Below are 19517 nucleotides of genomic sequence, written 5' to 3'. Positions count from 1 at the left end.
CTGCTGAGAAGGATCTGGGAGTTGTGGTGGATCACAACCTCAACATGAGTTAGCAATGCAATGCTGTAGTAAGTAAGTAAGTAAGTAAATAAATAAATAACCAAATGCCATTTTAGGTTGCATTAACCAGAGGCATAGCATGCAAGTCACAGGAAGTGATAGTACTGCTCTACTTGATGCTGGTTAGGCCTCACTGGAGTACTGTGTCCAATTGTGGTCACCAATGAAAGGATATGGAGAAACTGGAAAGGATCCAGTGGCGAGTGACAAAGATGATCAAAGGGATGGAATGCAAACCATACAAACAAAAACTAAAGGAATTGGATACAGTTAGTTTGGAAGAGAGGAGATTGATGGGGTCTTCAAATACTTGAAAGGCTGCCTTAAAAAGATGGGAAAAGTTGTTCTCTCTTGCCACAAACAGCAGGACAAGCAGCAATAAGTGCAAACTACAGCATAGCAGATTTCGATTAAATCTCAGGAAAAACTTCATAACTGTAAGAACAGTAGGACAATGGAACAGACTGCCTAGGGAGTTTGTGGAAGTTCCTTCTCTGGAGGTTTTCTAAAGGAGGCTGTCTTGGAAGGCTTAAGACACAACAAATCCTGCATCTTGACCAGGGCTTACACCAGATGACCCTTGTGGTCCCTTCTAACCCTGTGATTCTATGAAATTCTTTGCAATTTATTAACTCTGTATAGTTTATATACAACACTAGTATTCTTTTTTAATACTCATATTTTACATGCTAGAATATCACAATAATTAAGGAAGTCAAATGTTATTTTTATTATGCTAGTCCAAGAAATTATTCCTATACAGTTTATTTTATTTGTATGTAGTTATAACTATCATTTTATCACTTATCTCAGGTTCCATGTAAAAAGGTTACAACATCTATATGGTGATCAAAATACACTCTTATTCAGAACTCTATATCCTTATAAACCACTTAGGAGACTCATGTAAACTTATCCTATACCTGAAAGATGGGCAACACAAACAGGACTTGAAATTAGACTTGCCAGGTTCTAAGATTATTATGCCTCTGGGTGATGTTTTAATCTTTGTAGTTCAGCAAGACACCCAATTTTCCTATAGCACTTCCCACCGCAGCTTTCTCAACCTTGGCTCAAGTCCTCAGCCCAGGCTTTCCTTCCTGTCATTTCACACTACAAGTCTCCTTTACAACCAAGTTACACTTCTTGTGCATATATTCCTTACCACATATTATATGGATAATGTATCCTTAGCATACATTACAATTCTGTATTCTGACAACAGTAGCAAAAGAATCTTGTCAAGTGCTTTCTTGAAAAGGTAACAGCAACTTCACACTGACATTTTTTCCAGAGATAATCAGTGAGGTTGATTGGCTGACCTACTGTCCAAATGAGATCAGAGTGGAGATGAGAACTGATTGGCTGAGTATCAGTGTGAAAGATGACTGATGTAATATTTGAGGGCTAGGGAGAACAAAGAATCAATTTCCTCAAATGAAAGTATGTCCACCATTTATTACTCAGGTTTGGAAAATGAACTTCTGTTGTGTCTTTATTTGCTGCTAGATACTGAGATAGGAGCCGTAACCAAGGGTATTTTTTTCAATTTGGTCTTGGCAAGACAACTGACCTTGCATTTCAAGAAACAGACCTCACTGTAGTTATGCATGGCTTCGTCACCTTGAGTCTTTTCTAATACAATGTGTTCTACATAAGGCTAAACTTTAAGACAACTTGAAAAATTCAGTTAACACAGAACGTTGGCCTGCTTATTAAGAAATATGTCTCAAAAATATTACATCTATGCTCCATAACTTGCAGTTATCCATTTCATTTCTGGATAAATTTTAAAAAGTTTGGTTTGATCCTAGAAAACCTTGCTATTTGAGAGCTAGATATGTTAGAGACTACCTCTTTTCCTGTGATATTCTGACAACTTCAATGAGATAGAGTGCCTGAGCTGACGTCCCTTTGATTTCAATTAGACGAACAGAGGTTCCAACCTACCTGAAGACCAGTGATGGTTGACCTCCTGCCATCCTAGTAGCAGGCTCCTACATGAGAGTCCCCTGTTACCACTACCACAGGCAGAGGTTGCACTGTGGGACAGGGTTTCCCCCTGTGGGTTGTGGCTCAGGCTGCAATAGCCCAATCCTGTTTTTCTCTATTGTTAAGAAGCCCTGTGATAAAGGTCAGATGATGCAGATCCTCATTTGCTAGGCCTTGTGAATCCTGGAACTACTTCAGAACAGTATATGATTGGTCCTACATGTACTTTGATATATGCACATAAGATTGTTACTTTAGTATATACTACTTTACATGAATGCTTGGCAGATATGAGAGCTGAACTGACCTCTGTTTTTCCCAGAGTTATCACTACTCATGCTAAGCTACATCTCACAATACCCTACAGTAGCACAAATGAGCATTTGGCTTAAGCCGATAGGAAACTAGTCACAATCAAAATACCTTTGTTCTATATCTTAGTACAAGCCAAGGAGGTACCTTCAAAGGCCAATACCTGGAATGCTAGTATCCAAAATAAAGATAAGGAACAGAAGAGAACAAAAAGGAAAAGAATTAAGACAAACTAATGGCTTGGGATGTGGTCACAATGTGACATTATCCTTAAAAAAGACTGTGAACCCCCCTTCCCCCCCAACTCTGAGCAGAAGTAATGGCTATGAGAAAGGCTGTTTTCATAGACAAATGTAGAAGGTAGCAGGTAACCACAGGTTCAAAAGGGGGGCTTCATAAGGCATCTAAGTACCAAGTGGAGGTCGCAAGTGAGCGTAGGGCATCTGATTTGTGGAAAGTTTCTCAAGGGATTGGGGAATCCTCATCATTGTAGCATGAGCGAAGATGGAAAAACCCTCCGCTATATGATGGAAGGTTGTAATAGCTGTCATGTGTACTCTAATTCTTCTTAGAGACAATCTTGTGATTTTTAGCTCTAAGATGTATCTGATAACAGAGAGGATGTAGGTGAAAGATGTCTGAGGCCACACCAGTGATTGAATCTCCCCCACTTTTACAGGTAGGTATTAGGAGTGGATTTTCTTCTGTGCAAAAGCACTCTCTTTACACATCCTCAGAACAAGTTGTTTTTAACTCTGCAAACCATCCATCTGCCGTGCCTTGAGTCAAGGAATCTTGAGGTTGAAGGCACCCCCCATGGAGTAACAACAAAAGTGAAGGCACCCCCCATGGAGTAATGATCCAGACTGCCTCTAGAGAAGAACTGGGAGCACTACTTGTTCTTGGCTGTGGAAAACAAGCTTATCTGCACGACACCCCAATAACAAACAGGTGGTGGAGTGTAATGGGATCTAACTCACTGCTTCAGTGCAGAGGGAGAATGATCTCGTTCTCCCTGGATGGTGGTTATAAATATGCATGACAAGTTTTCTGTCATGATCTTCTAGTATTTGCCCCTGGTTAGTGGAAGAAAATGGAGACAAGCATTTCAGACTGCTCTGAGTTCCATTAAGTTGATGTGCAGAGTGGACTCATGAGGTGACCACTTGCCATGAGCAGTGTGCAGGTCTATATGAGCTCCCCATCCCAGTAGGGATGCATCTGTTATTACTGACATTGGAGATGGTTGTGCAAAGGCAACCCCTGTGCAAATATTGTGAGGGTCCTTCCACCAGTCGAAGGAATTCCATGATCGAAGGCAGTGAGAGTAATTTGTTCAAACTGTGTTTGCTTGGCAAATAAACAGTTCTGAACCACCCCTGAAGGCAGTACATGTGAAGTCGGGTGTGTTTTATTGAGCAGGCAATCACTGAAGTATGGGAATATCAGAATTCCTTGTTTGTGAAGATGAGCAGAACCCTGTATTGAAAATGCTCTTGACCCAGAGTGAAGTATAAGAATTTTCTGCTGGAGGGGTGGATTGCTATATGAAAGTAAGTATCTTGCAGGTCGAGGGCCAAGAACTAATCCCATCAGTCCAATGATGGAATTGTTGCTGCAAGAGTTATCTCCAAAACCCACCTGTCCATAGAGATATGTCCCATTCCTGACAGAAATGAGAAAGGAGGTTGCCAAAGCAAGGGAGACATGTAGATTGTTGCAGCAAATAAGTGAGGATGGTAACTCAGCACCTTGACCACCCCATAAAAATTGATGTTTCAAAGTTGTAGGTTGTGAGCTTGATGCCCTAGAGGTAGATGGTCTCCTCTTCTGGAACCGTTGTCTCTTACGCTGGGAATTCATAATGTCTCTGGGAGAAAGAAAGCTGAGTGGGAAGAGATGTCTGCACCATCTGGGACTCACTAAAATTTCTTTTTTGTGCAGGGGTGTAAATTCCCAGCGAAAAGAAGATGGTCCTAGAGTCTTAAGTTATGTAGGGACTCGTCAGTTTTTTCAGCAAATAGCTTCCATCTGTCAAAAGGAAGGTAATCAACTTTGGACTTCCCTCAGAAACCCTGAGAGCTAAAGCCCTCCTTATGACTGGGATCGCCTCACAGCATGAAAGGCAGTGTTTAAAATTTGGAGGACTGGGCATGCCCTCCCAGCATTTAAGTTCTCCTAAGGTGAGAAAATAAAGAGGAAAGGACAACGGTCCTTTCACTAAAACTATAACAATATATATGTATATATGAATAAAAAATTAAATATTTTAATTTTGTTTTAAGTTATAGAATTACTACAACTAACTAATACAAAGCCAACACTAAAGTACTAACACTAAACTAGCTAGTTAGATAAGAGAAAAAAATACAGTTGAGGTAAGCTCAACTCAGACACTGCTGAGGCTCCATCTCAGGGCAAGGCAGTTGAGAGGAGAGATAGGGTGGTTTGCCCACAGCTCTTTATAGCCACTGTACAGAGCAAAAGACTCCATGGGGTGCATGTGTGGGCTGAACAGGCACTGCTACCTAAAATCTCTGACCAAAGGCACATAAAGTGCATGCGCACCTAGAGTGGAGCACCCATAGGGACACTCATCTTGAAGAACAACAAGATGCTCCTAACCAAGTTTACATCACATGTGGTCCCAACTCCTTTCTTTCCTGCCTGCACAACAGATCTCTGGCCATTGTTCACTGTCAGCAGACTTTTAGATAATTTAACACTATTTACAAAAATTACATTTTAGTTTTTCATTTAGATCATTATTTATTGTTAGTATTATTGTTGAGAAAATAGTATTTGGTCTCTCCTCGGGTATCTGCCTTTTGTCTGATCTGGAGAGGAAGCCAAGATGTCAGCTACAGATAAATATTGTTGTTTGTTTTAAATGGATGTTCTGCTAAAGAGTGCACACCCTCTGCTGCTTACTAAAAAACAGTTCCTTGGAGAACTGTTCCTCATCTCTTTCAAAGGAAGTAAAATAAAACCTTTGCACACAAGCCATGTCACTAATCAGACAATGTCAGGTGTTTATATAAATTACTTTAATAAATTACAGTAAGTTGAGGCCTTAACATAGGTTGTCATAATTTCAAATTCAAGTTTAAATAGGTTTATTTAAAAAAATAAAAATGTACCTAATTTAAAATTTAAAAATCTTGTATTTTTTCTTAATCCTTGATTTTTATCCACCCTGCCTGGCACCATCAGTGTCTGAAAAACTAGGATTTCCTCAAAGCTTTGATCACAGAACTAACAACCATCCTTTATACCAAGGGCTTTTGTATCAAGGCAGCTTTCAGCACTAATAAATCTCACCAAAGAAGCTAGTGAGCCAATGAAGAATTCAGTCTTAGCCAACAAGTACTGTGTTTACAAAAAATCAGTGTATACAGTTGCTGTAAGGGCTTACTGCAGATTGATTCCAAACAAAGATATCTCACCTCCACCTGAGAATAATGTGTTCTTTCCTTTTGGTAGAATGGTTTAAGGACAAGAACAATGAAAGCCCATGGATTGGTAGTTCAACTCTTATTATAGATCTATGAAGAAGGGTTCTGGTTTATCATGATAATGTTTCTCTCACATGACAAGTGTGCCTCCTCTCCCATCCCACTCATATACATGCCATTATTCCCCTTCTTTAAAGGTCTATTTGGATATGGATTTCTTTTTTGATTGTGAAGTTTTGAATGCCTTTGGGGTTTCCCGCTGGACTTCTCCTTCAGTACTATGACACAACGAATGAATGATATTGGTCATATGTCTTTTGAGACCTGTCTTGTTTGTTTACTCATTTATTTAGATAAAAAGCACGTATTCCAAGATCTAGGCACCTGCATATCATTTCAAAATCCATACAGAAATTCTAATTTATCAGTATCTATTCAACTCCACAACCACAATAAAAAGCTCTTACCTGCTCAGCATATTCACACCATCAAACTATTCTATAAAAGAAATCCTGAGAAAATAGAAAGGCTTTACAGTGTGACCTCAAGTTCAAACCATGACTCTGAAAAAGGGAGTGAAGTCCAGAGCTGAATTATATACTAGACTACACTTTCATACAACTTTCCTTAAACAGGAAATCCTTTTTGTATAGAAGAAAAAAAAATCTCTTCTGGAAATTAGGCCTGACTATTTTAGAGTGCCAATACAAAGAAAAGTATCTTCAAAGGCCCTCAGCTCCCATATCTGCTTTCTAAAAAAAAAAGAGTTCACACCACAAAAAAAGCAAGTACATACATATGAAGTATTCCTTCAGGGAATGGAGAGTAGTTCTCTCTGTGCAGCAGCAGCCCCCTTCCTAGGAGATTGTACTCTTTATATGTTCCTTCAGAAAACTGGATGCCACAATCCCGCCTCATTCCCTTGAACTCCTGTGGGTTCTAGCTTTCCACCCCCCATGTAAATGGCTTCCTAAGAATGGGGGAGAACACAACTACAAGGGCATCCTCTTGGACTCCACAGAATCTGTGCAATCAGTCACAAGCCTTTCAGTGCCAACAGCCTGCTACCAGCCCAATGCTACTGAAATCTGGGTGTGTCATTCCAACCGTTGTGGCATCACAAAATAAGAGAGATGACCTTTTACACATTACTGATATATAGAAATAGCTATGGAAGGAAAGTACAAAAAGGTAGGTTCATTGAAAAATGAGAGAGAACTAACTAATAATTCAAATGACAGATTTTGAATTCTTTTTGAAGAATTCTAGCTGAATTATAAGCTTAGGTATTATCTGTAACTATGATAATGATTAGAGAAAAATTCTATTTTTCAATATGCCAGTTTTGTGTATAGTCAGCTTTCCTGGCTCTCCTAGTTAGTTTTCCTTGTTGTTTGTGTGCATCTTTTACAGGCAACAAGGATGAGAAAACACATTTTTAAAAATCAGTTTTAGTACCTGAAATTACATTTAGCTCATTTTAGAAACTGACTAGACTTCTAGTTGACACTTTTATATCTGTATTAAATAAGAAAAATAAAAAGTTGGTAAGGAATAAAGAATCAGTATCAATCATCATTCATTACAAGCAGATACAAGAATGCTTTAAAATTTTGAACATATAAATTTATTAGCTCGTCTGGATGAATCCTAAGGTTTAAAAAAATACACTGAATGCTAACTATTTTTAACATAATCATGCGCCACACAGAGGCACTGGAAGACCAGAGAAAACCAAATATAGTGCCAGTTTTCCATTAGGGAAAAGAACAATGAATCTATCTTTGCTAAAATATTGGAACACATATGAAAAGAAAAAAATGTACTAAACATCTACAGGATAACAGACCGTGAATAAACAGCACATATTTATAATTAATACATTATTGATCAATTATAAAGCATCTGGTAATAGTCAAGAGATGTAACACAACTGAATTTTACTAAACCTCTGATATCAAGTCTTGTGATAGAGGAGTCATATTATACATGACTTTGAAACTGATATGGAAACAAAAAAGGGCCAGAGATGTAGCTTGTCAAACAACAGGATGGCAACACTCCTCTTTAAACTCTTCTCCTTCACTTCTACACCTCTATTTTCTTGCCTCTTCATTACCTCATGAGTAATTTAGATTGCATGCTCTTCGGAGCAGGGGGCATGTCTTGTGTCTCTATGGCATCTAGCACATTTTTGAATGGCTAATGAAAAACTAACATTAACAACATTAACCCCTTTGAGCAGGGGGTTGGACTAGATGACCTCCTGAGGTTCCTTCCAACTGTGATATTCTACGATATTCTATGAACACAGAGCTATAGTACAGCTAGCTGATATTACTTCTATTCTGGACAACTACCAGTAAGATATCTTTCTAACTGGTTAGAGGGAGTTCAAAGAAGAGCAACAAAACACTGGGCTAGTGGAACTGATTTAAGAATTAATACTAAAAAGAAGTAAACAGGTATATCTTGGCTAATACACAACTGTGGCTGGAGACACCAGTAGTTCAAATATTTGAAATGCGCAAATATCAAGGAGGGAGAAATTATTTAGAATGGTATACACAGGAATAACTAGGAGTAACATGAGGAAATTAAGTGAAGTAAAATGTAAGATGTATATACGGAAAAATTTCCTCTGAGAACTTACCTAGTTCATGGCAAGCTGGGGTTCAAATCTACCTACATTACCCTACTGCACACTATGTGTCTGTGTGTACCCTGCCACCGCTCACTAGAAGTTACAGAGTGCACTTTAATCTACTCCACTTTGAAATGGGAGTGGATTAAAACGTACCAGGGAAGTTTTACCGAGCAGGAGAAGGTTCCACACAGAAACTTAGTGCACAGCAGGCTCGTGCAGGGTAGATTTAGCTTGTGGCAGGCTAGAGTGTAAGTGTTCGTATAGACAAGCCCTTAGTGAAATCTAATAGGCTTTTGAATAGTCTCCTAAAGGAAGTGGTGAAAACTCCATCAGTTTGCACATTAGAAAAGAACCTGGACAAAAAAAATGTACTCTTCAAGCCATCCTACATTGGCATGGAAACGAGCTGTATGATGACCTGATTTTTTCTCCCATCTCTAACTTCTATAATCCTCTCACTGTGGAACTAGTTTGTGGGACATGCTGAAAGAAAAAAGACTGATCAAATCAATATATAGCTAGTTTTTTATACTTTGTGCATCACCATAGTAAGTAAGCACCTTACAAAATCTAACAGAAAACACATTAAAGGATTACTCCTTACTCTCCAGCCTCAATAAGCCTGGGTTTTATCAGGTGTGCTTATTCTTTGGGGATTTTTTTATTTCTGGGGCAAGAAGGGGTGGCGGTTTTTGTTTGTTTCACTGTTTTGATAAAGATAGACCAGGTAATGGGCTTTTATATTTTGATATAAAGATAGTGAGAGCAAAGCCATTCAAAGGATCTTGCAGTGAGTGAACTGAAATGATAAATTACGTAAAAATATTCATAGTCCTTTTTACAGGTAGCTAGAAGACCAGTGGTTTTTAACCTTTTTTCAAGTTTGAATGGAAATTCAACTTATGGTCCACAGACTCGTACCATAGAAGTCTTAGACTGAAAACTGACGGAACAGAATTCAACTATAAATGTTGCATGCCTCAACACAGATTTGACACAGCATGAGAAAGGGCACTAAACTGTGGGCTTCTATGGTAACGACAACACTTCTGGGTTTTGACCTGTAGGTGGGGATATTCACATACGTTTGATTTATCAGAAAAACAGAATGCCTTTTCTGCGACCTGAAACTTTATTTTCATAGTCACCTTTTTTGCAGACCTCTTAGACAGTCTGTGGAGCCCCAGGGTCTGCTGACCACAGGTTGAAAACCACTGTACAAGACTATGGAATCTCTACAGGTCATCCCAGGAAGTATTACTGCCTTCTAAAGAAGACAGAATGGGATGTAACAACTGTCCACTCTGGGGTCTACCTTAATAATATTTTGTTGAATCAGTTGGAAGGATAAATCAGGTATCCAGAGTAGTACAGATACGATTTAGTCTTGGAAGAAAACTGGAGGAAAATAGCATCAATAAAGCCGCACTGTTTCAGCAAAGGACACCAACACAAGGAAAGGGTTGGCTTTAACAATACTGTCATATTTCTGCACTGAATAAAACTTGCATAACAAATCAGCATAAACTGTCAAGTGCTCCTCAATGAGACAGGCTACATATGTTAGCTCAAAACTAAGAATGTATCAAGCTATGGAGGACCAGGGTCTTCTGCAGCTCCATAGGAACTGGACTGCAGTCACTCTTTCAAAGATTTTGATTAACCAAAGCGTTGATTAACAAGGTTTAGCTGTAGCTGTCATTTAATGAACTCATAAGTTCTGCTGGGAAAGCCAACATATCTTACAAACTGTAATGCCGCAAGGTTCCCCTACCTGTTCTAAAATGAAAAATTAAATGTGAATACTACTTAAACTCTGCTGCAAAAACAAAAGGTTTGGTTTTGCCTTTATTGCTTGTTTATGTCTTAAATCTTGTGTTAAAAAAACCCTAACAAAACCTTAGAATTACTCAACTCAGGCACACAACTGCTCTTATCCATATGTTTCTATTACTGTTACTTTCATTCTCCTTCCATATTCCCTTTATTTGGCTGTTACCCCCATCTGCTGTTTAGATTAAACTAGAGTGTAACCCATTTGGAGCATGGATGGGACTCACAACATGTGTCTGTACAGCATCCATCACAATGGGGCTCCAATCCTGATCAAGTATAATAATAAATAATAATAATGATAAATGTAGATTTTTTTTAAAAAATAATGTTAATATGTTAGAAAGATGCAGTAATAAAAGAAAACATTCCAGCTTTGCTGTTGAAATTTTAAGGATATGAAATTCAGCATTTAGCTATTGTGTTTCTCCCACAATGCTAACTTAGCCACTTTGCACATACATATTATTTTCTATTCTTATTTTCCTTTTTAGATGGAAACTCAGGTACTGTTGTGCTATAAATGCATGTTATATTGTATAATTACTAGGCTAGCTGTAGCTGAAATAGTAGTATGAGAGAAATATTTAAATCTTGGAATTTTTCTACTTGAATGCTTTATTTTGCAATCTTAGCATTCCATTCATGCTAATTTTTAGCATGAATAAAGTGGGAAACTCCCATTTTGCAATTAAAAATGGGTAATATTTTTAATTTTGGAAAATTCAACATGAACTAAAATTTTACCAAAACTAATTATTTTAGAACAAAATAAATTGTACAAAAGTTAAAAACACTAAAGAAAATAAGTGATTAGCAGAAGAGACATTGCTATATGGAAACTTTCAAATACTGTGTATTAATGCATTATTTACCTTGGCTGTATACTCAGCTTTATAACTGTCTTGCGTGGCAGAGAATCTTGTGAGGACTGAACATCATCCTACAGGGAAAAAAAAACTTTGAATTTATATAGATATACATAGATCAAACTAAAAATCATACATTTCAGTTTTAGAAGAACCAACACTTAAAAATGCACTATCTACATCACACCAATAGCGACTTCCAATGAAACCTAATTTACCACAATATGCAGGAAGACACTAGTCACCACTTCACCAGATAATCATCTCCAAACCTGTACTTAACAAGAAGATTATGAACATACCTGTCTAAATAGATTTTAATAGAAAGGAAAAATGTATACTTATTCATCCAATTTGAAATCATTGTTCCCATTAAGTCATTTATTGTTATACCCAACCTTCACACTCACTGACACCTATACACGTTTCTACAACTGTGTACTAGACATTCTAATCACTAATATAGCTGGTGTGGTTTACAAACAATTTCAGTACGTTGAAATTAACTTTCTATTGCTGGAGGTTTACCCTCTCAAGCACTATAGTCCTACAGTTTAGTTGCAGAAGCCATTGGTTTACTCTTTGTTAGAATTCAACAAACTATTCTCTCCCTGCTCCACCACCCAAGTGTACACACACACACACACACACAAAAGAAGAGGAGGGAGGATTGTGTGGGCGTCCAGATAAATTAAGGTTGGGGTTTTTTTTTTAAACGAGGTGTTGGTTCATCAGCAGGCCAGTATATGTCAGTAACAGTGTAAGTTTATGCAGTAAGCACTTTCAAAAACAGGTTTATTTCCTAAACTCCAGAGTCTCTCTATAAAATGCTAAGAATGTTTGCCTGTCCTTGCACAAGGAGTCTTTATATAACTACCCTCTACCATGGGTACAACTCCCCCTTATGATCTAGTCACCCTCTAACGGTCACAGCCTAAAGAAGGCAAGTTTTTGTACTACTACATAAGCAGTAACTTTTGTGTTACCGCTAGTAAATCATTAAGGGTTGTGGCCTACAGCTCTCCATTTTGTCTAAAAATGTGAATGAATATAATAAAATAAACAAAACACACCTCTTCTAACACTGACTTGATAAGTTCACACCTATAGGTTATTTATACTGGGAGTAGCAGCCATTATACTTAAAAATAGTAAAATAGCTTTCATTAGAACTCTCTAATTTCAATTACTCAGAATATTCTCAAAAATTCACCTCTATGGCTGAAATTGTCCATGTCTGGTTTTTACCCAAAGTTATTTTCTTAAAGGTCTGAGTAAGAAATGCTTGGAAGAGATGCTCAGCTAGGATCTGTGACAACCTCTCTTTTTGCATCCCTCCACTGGCTCCCCCTTCTCTATCTCACCAAATTTAAATGTCCTCATTTTGAAAGCTCTCCGTGGCATATCCCCACCCTACCTATCATTTCTCATTTACTATCAAAATGTCGACTCCCACCTCCATAACTCACATTTGTTACATTTTCAAAGAAGCACCCTTGTGCTTTTTGCCATGCTGCCCCTCATGCTTCAGAGAAGCTCCCATAAAACATCCACACAGCTACCTTATTATCCTCCTTCAAATCACTCCTTAAAACTCTGAATTTCCGTGATGTCTACAAAAGAAATTTGGCAACGGTTATGCCACTGGTGTGGAGAGACTATTGCCTACCACACTGACCAATACAGACTCATTATTTCCTTGTACTCCTTGTGTCTCTGTATCCATCAGTTGTCCCTTGTCTGATAAGATTGTAAGGGGGGGAACCATCTTTCTGCGCTATGTTGGTACAGTGCCTAGCACAATGGGGCTCTGGTCCATGACTAGGACTCTTATGTGTTATGGTAATAAACATACTCCTATACTACATGACTATAGAAGAGTAATACTGAAAACTCAGCATGAGGCATGAGCACAGCACAACTGCCCTGAAATATAATTCAGGGGAGGAAGTAATTGCCTGAAGTATATGTAACAATTAACTGTTTAAATCCCTGAATGCACTTCCAGATTACATTTTCTTTCCAGCCAGCAAAAAAGCTTAATACATAAGTAATGATTTTGGGAAATCTGTGTGCACAATTTGTGAATCCTGGGTTAGATAATAAACTCTGTATGTATCTTTACCAAGTTGCAAACTTCATTTCAAATGTGCAGTACTTTTTGCCTTCTCTATGGTCTGTTTGCCCCCATCTTGGACTGGAATTCCACAGGTGTGTGGCAAAGGTCTAGTAAAAGAGAGTTGTTACGTGCACAACCATTGAAATGTAATCACTCTTGAGAAAAGACTGGCTCCCAACCAGGAGAGCTGGTTTATCAGGGGAGAGGTTACCTAGCTCCAACGCGAGCCCAGATGATTACATTGAAATTGTAAAGCCCTGTAGCCCAAGCCCTCCAAGCCCAAGCTGTGTTTGATTGCACTGTGGACTTGCCCTCAGGGATCTAGAAGCTGGATTCCTTTCTCAGCAGAGTAATGAGTGCCCCATGAGGATGCTATTGATTGGATCTGTGATGACATAGATACTGACCAAATTAATGTGTGCCTTAAAAAGTTCAAGTAATTAAAGATATGTGAAAATAAAACTGTGTAAGTATATATGAATGAAAAAATATTTCAAGATGTTACTTATGCACATTGCTGATTGTAGAAACATTTTCATGTATTATATTAAATTATTTAAGCGTCATATGACCATGTAACTAGAGACTGCATTGTAACACTTATGTGCAAAGGCACAGACTTAAGATGTGTGTAACCTTAACTATGTTATTTCCGGTCTTTAAAGTGTTCAACAGGGCAATTTTAAAATATTTCTAACAATAACAAAGGATTTTGGTATGGAATAATATAGTTTGTTAAAAGAGATGGACTAAAAAAATTATAGTATTTGCTTTTTTTAAATTAAATATATTCCTTTAGTGTGTTTCTCTTCTGAAAAGTGACTTCAAAAATGGCCTGTAGGAACTTTGAGCTCATTTTTCCTCAGTGGATTCCCATATCAAATTCTCTCAATTTACAAATAAAAGTATGTCTGTTCTATATTCCAATTCTGCAGATTCAACATGGGCTCTTTCTTTCCCCTTCATCATCATAAGTAATTATGACCTACAAGTCAAGTTAGGCCTACAGTTACACTTGTGCAACCTCACTATCATCAATTTTCACAAGCAACAGGTATAGATAATTGGATAATAGATAAATTCTGTTGATGATGCACATGAAACAGAGTCCAGTACACTCACTTTCAGCTATGTAGGTTCTGCAGGGCCAACTGCAATAAGTAGTAAAATCTATTTTTGCTGTCAACACCACCTGTAATTCTAACTACATACAGAGACCAGATCTGTTGAGTAAGAAGGGACAATCTTTACATAGTTAATTTTCAGAGTAGAAGTTGAACTTCTCCACATCATTCATAATTAGTCTTAAAAGATTATTCATATAACTTTTAAAAAATACAAAAACGATAAGTAGGACAACTCACCATCTTAAGGAACGGAGTTGATGGGTTATAGATGTAGGTATCTTTGTCTTTTAGGATAAGAATATGAGCAGAGTCAATGATCACCCTCTTCAAATTCATTAATGAGTGGAAAAGCCTGTTGATAAAATTTTCAATTGTTACTAGTTTTGAGATTATATGTTTATAAAAAGCCATTATAAGACCCTTGGAAAAAAAGGATATAGAAATATTATTAACTATTAAAAGTATTGCTTTAGCTGAGTAATTTTTTTATTCTGACCTAAATTTCCAACAATGACCAGTTATTTTGGGTGCCCAACTTGAGATACCTTGAAAGACCCTAATTTTGAGGCAATACTGAGCACTTGTCTCCTGAAAATTAGACCCTTACTTTACCCTGTCTCAATTTGGGCACCCAAAAATCATCACCATCCTTGCCACACTATCAGAACCATACGGAAGAAGGCAAATGGCCCCAATCATCCCTACCCTGGGCTCTTGTGTCTAGCTCTTTCATATTTAGCTGCAATAATGCTGCTTCAGCCATTATTGTACTACAGAGCATGCCTTTAGGTCAACTTCTCCATCTCCATTAAATAAATTTCAGTTTACTTAGCATGTTACTAGTCATTCTTAAAAGATGTCCAAAATATGTCCAACTTTCTTAGGTACTACTTGCCTTTTATGTAGGTATGTCCATTCTAAGCCATCTTTCATTACATAATAAGTTCATTTTACTTTGGATAGTCTATGCAGACAACTGCACTGAAAGCTGTGTCAAATTTGCATGGGATAGAATTACTTTTCCAGGACTCTGCTCCATAGAAGATGATACTTAAGATCTTTATAAGCAGTCAGTGTGATGTTTTTGCTAATCACACTGGACTTCCATACTGCATAAAGTTTTTTAAATACAGCACTTGTGTTACCTATTCTGGGCTTCATATCGAACACGTAATCAGCAGTATCATGAATGACGCTACCCAGATAAGCTTTTTGTTGGTTTTCCCAGCTTCACCTTCCCTATGGGTGCTCCACTGTATGTGACTCCACAGCAGTACCGCTGATGGAGGAATGGGGCTATAACTGATGCTAATACTGTGGAGCCAAATATGGCATGGGATGATGAGCATGGATAATATTTTAAAAACATATGGGCAGATGCCCAAGTTTCTGCCCTGCATATTTCTGATGAAGGCTACAGAAGTGGAAACATCTCATGAAAGGAGTTTGGACTCCAGACAGGGATTGAAGATTGTGGGCATTATAGCAGTAGTTAATACAGTTTGATATCCATTTGGAGAGTCTCTGATTTGATATTGCGGATCCCTTGGATCTCTCCGCAATTGAGAGGAACAGTTTAGGATAGTGGTTTTCAACCTGTGGATTGCCGACCACTGGGAATCCGCAGACTATGTCTAAGATTTTCAAAGGAGTCTAACACTTCCATTCTAAATTTTTTAGGAGTCCTCAAATGAAAAAAGATTGAAAACCACTGTTTTAGGAGATTCCTAAAGTCTTTTGTTCTATCCAAATAAAATGTCAAAGCTCTCCTGACACTGATTCTCTGTTGTCACGGTGAGGCTTTGGGAAGAAAATATAAGCCTCAATTTGCTCTATTAATGTTTTTTTGATAGAAGTAACGGCTTGTCTTTATCCGACAACTATTCAGTCATCATTTTCTAAGGCTGTCCATGCACTTTGACTCTTGAATATTTTGATGTGACTATTAATTGTTTAGCCTGGGTATTCACTTTTCAGTACCTCATGATCTTGCATTACGTTAGATGTCATAACTCCTACTGTAAGGCAGAGAGAATGCAGAATAGCACAGATACAAATATGATGCTGGAGCTGATTTTTTGTAGAATTCATTTGATCCTCTTCTCCTTTGCACTGAAGAACTTCAGAATTTATCATGCCATGATAGGATGGCTTGGGAAAAGTCTGTAGAAGCTGCAAAAAGTCTTTAATGCTGCAGACAAATCATCATCACGTATCATGCTGGAGGACTGCTTCTTTATGCTAACCATTTGAAGCAGGAAGCATGCACCCAAAGATGTCAACACTGCATTAATTATGGAGACTCAAGATATTTCCATTTTGGGGAACCATACAAAATCTTAGCTCTTTGGACAGTGTAAAGTTAATGAATTTGCCTATTTTGGTATCATAATTTCTTTTGGCACTTATTTGCTCTCTATCATCTTCCACAGTGAAGGGGAAGGCATACTTCCTACCTGCAATACAACACAAAATATTTGCATGGTCTTACTGTTCCCTCACTCTTGTCTGTCTAGTTCTAGCTTTATCTTCTTCTGGTTATCTCACTGAACTGTTGAGGTCCCCTTTGGATTATGCTCTGGAGAAAACAGTCTTTCTTGGGTTTATTCTTTGTAACAGAGCCTTCCCAATTCCTCAATCAATTACATGCTGGAAGCAAAAAGAAAAGGAGTACTTGTGACACCTTAGAGACAAAAATTTATTTGAGCATAAGCTTTCGTGAGCTACAGATCTTTCTAGCCTTGTTAGATTTTCTTTTTTAATTTGAGATTTCTACTGTTTATCTTTTCCTCATCTCATGGAATAAAGAGCTATTTTCATTTTGATTTCTTATTTTTCATTACTAGGGCAATGTCCATTTATTTTAGTCTGTCTCAGAGTAACCCCATAACTGATGGATCAAGATTATCCAAGCTTGTCAATCAGACTTTTTTGCTTTGCCTTTTTCTAGTAGATCTACATATGTGAGAAGAACATTAAGCCAAGATTTTCAAGCATAGGTACCGCAAGTTAAATTTCTAAATCTGCATTAAGGCATCTAAAGAACTGGCCTGATTTACAAGAGTGCTGAACACCCAGCAGCTCCCATTGACTTTAATGCAATTACAAGAAATGCCAGAACCTAGTTATAGCCTAAAGGAACAAGTGATGTTCTAGTTAGAATGCCCATAATCCCTTTGACAATCAGTGAAGAATTAATTTATAGGCATCCATAGCAAATCAAGTGATACTGATAACACCAAGAATTTGAATTTAAGTGATCTGTTAGAAGGGTGCCTCATTTTTCTTATATTATAAATAGAGATAAAAGGAAGTATATAATTTATATAATATTGAACTCTTTCACATTCCATGCTTTGGAGAATTAATGCTAAATTGGGACTGATCCAGCTTTCCCTACCTTCCAAATGGCACAGATACACATGGAGAGGAGATAGGAAAGTTTGGAGGATTTTTTTTTAAATATACTCTCTGAATATAAAAGTCAGAAACAGAAGAGTGTTTTAAGGGCATTATTTCAAGCATTGGCTTATTTAATATAGTATTCTCTCTCTATCAATAAGACATCCATTCAGCAAGTTCACCAGTACCTACTTTTCATATTTTCTGTACATAAAAGTGTTCTGAATGAATCATTCATTCATATAGCTATAGGTGTGTGTGTGGTGGGGGTGTTTTAAAAGCAATATCTCTACTTTGCAACTACTTAGGAGAATATTATAAATTATTCTATCAAAATATAGAGAAAGCAATTCACTTCCAAACTTGACAAAGAATCAATCTACAAATGAGCTAATAAGCATAGTAATAAGAAAATGATGTCCCAGGTTGAAGATAGGAAATTATATAGTGGGAAAGACTAAGATAATCACATAATACCTAGTCAACATCAAGTTTCTTGATCAGTGCTTAACAGTGGCAGAGACTTAATGCAGCAGTACCTAGTTTTGCTTTGAATGATAGCCCTGTGGTTAAGGCACAAGCTGCAGGCTTTATCTTCAACCTTCCTTTAAAACCCCTGTGCACATTGTAGGCTCTATGTGCCTCAATTTCTTACTCTACAAAATTGGGGAACTACTTCCCTACTTTATATGGATATGCTGAGATAGAAGAGAATATATAAAATACAAAGTAGCAGTAATATTTTCTCAGTGGTATATATTTTGGTAGCTATATTAAAAATACAGTATATTCATAACAAAAACACAGGAGAAAATAAATGTAAATATTTAAATGTACTCATTAAATTATATTACCTAGTTCCATAATCCACAACTACCCAATCTTTAGATGTTCCTGTGATGGCATCATGGTGCTGAAAGAGTCCTAGGTTCCTCCTAGCCTCCGTCAGCAATTTATAATTTTCCACTGAAGGAAATGCATTCATCTTTTCATATTTTTTGGACTCTACTAGTGCAAAAGAATAAAGGATCTCAGCAGCTCTGGAAAATCAAAGAAAAAAATGAATGGAGCTACTTGTTTACACACAAACATGCACACACAAAGCCAAACACACACTTTAAGAGATGAACCACAGCGCTTTCACAGCTTCCCCTAAAAGTGGTCCTCTAGGTTCTTTAAACTAAAAGTTAAATTTTGTCAATTACAATATAATTCACTATTTACAAATAAAGCAATAAAGAAGTTCATTTGCACAAATTTGTAATGATCAGTGATCATACCTTAGATGGATGCATTCAGGATACCTTCTGTCACAGAAGAAAAATTAAACTTTCAAGAACACACAACTTGTTTAACCAACAGAATTACTTCTCTCAAAAGGTACATACTGTATATATTGCATGCAGTATTCATGAACTCTTATTTAATTTTTAAGACCTCTGTTTGGGTCTTAGTTTGGTCATTGAGAACCCAAACTAATTTCTTCCTAAATAACACAACCGTCAAAGTAAAAGATTATGACAACACATCCAAACTGTCTGAGCCCTGGTCTACACTACAGGGTTAGGTCAAATTTAGCCACGTGAGGTCGATTTTATAATGAATGTGTCTACACAAACAACCCTGTTCCATTGACCTAAAGGGCTCTTAAAATCGACTTCTGTACTCCTCCCCAGCGAGGGGAGTAGCGCTAAAATCGAC

At 37.4% G+C, this 19517-nt stretch overlaps 1 protein-coding gene across 2 annotated transcripts in view; it reads right to left on the bottom strand.

Annotated features, from left to right (window-relative positions):
* MAN2A1 (mannosidase alpha class 2A member 1) overlaps positions 1–19517 on the bottom strand; it is a 207814-nt gene that overhangs the window by 67525 nt on the left and 120772 nt on the right. For both annotated transcript variants that reach the window (XM_073344670.1, XM_073344671.1), the window contains 3 exons: positions 18671–18856; positions 14652–14766; positions 11175–11242 (listed from right to left, as the gene is read on the bottom strand). In XM_073344670.1, the coding sequence (XP_073200771.1) occupies positions 11175–11242; positions 14652–14766; positions 18671–18856 (369 nt within the window). The remainder of the gene's footprint in view (positions 1–11174; positions 11243–14651; positions 14767–18670; positions 18857–19517) is intronic.

This window comes from Lepidochelys kempii, chromosome 5 (assembly GCF_965140265.1).
Source record: "Lepidochelys kempii isolate rLepKem1 chromosome 5, rLepKem1.hap2, whole genome shotgun sequence".
NCBI classification, from domain to species: Eukaryota; Metazoa; Chordata; order Testudines; family Cheloniidae; genus Lepidochelys; species Lepidochelys kempii.
The sequence above is the reverse complement of the archived record's forward strand: the minus strand, read 5'-3'. Positions and strand labels throughout refer to the sequence as shown.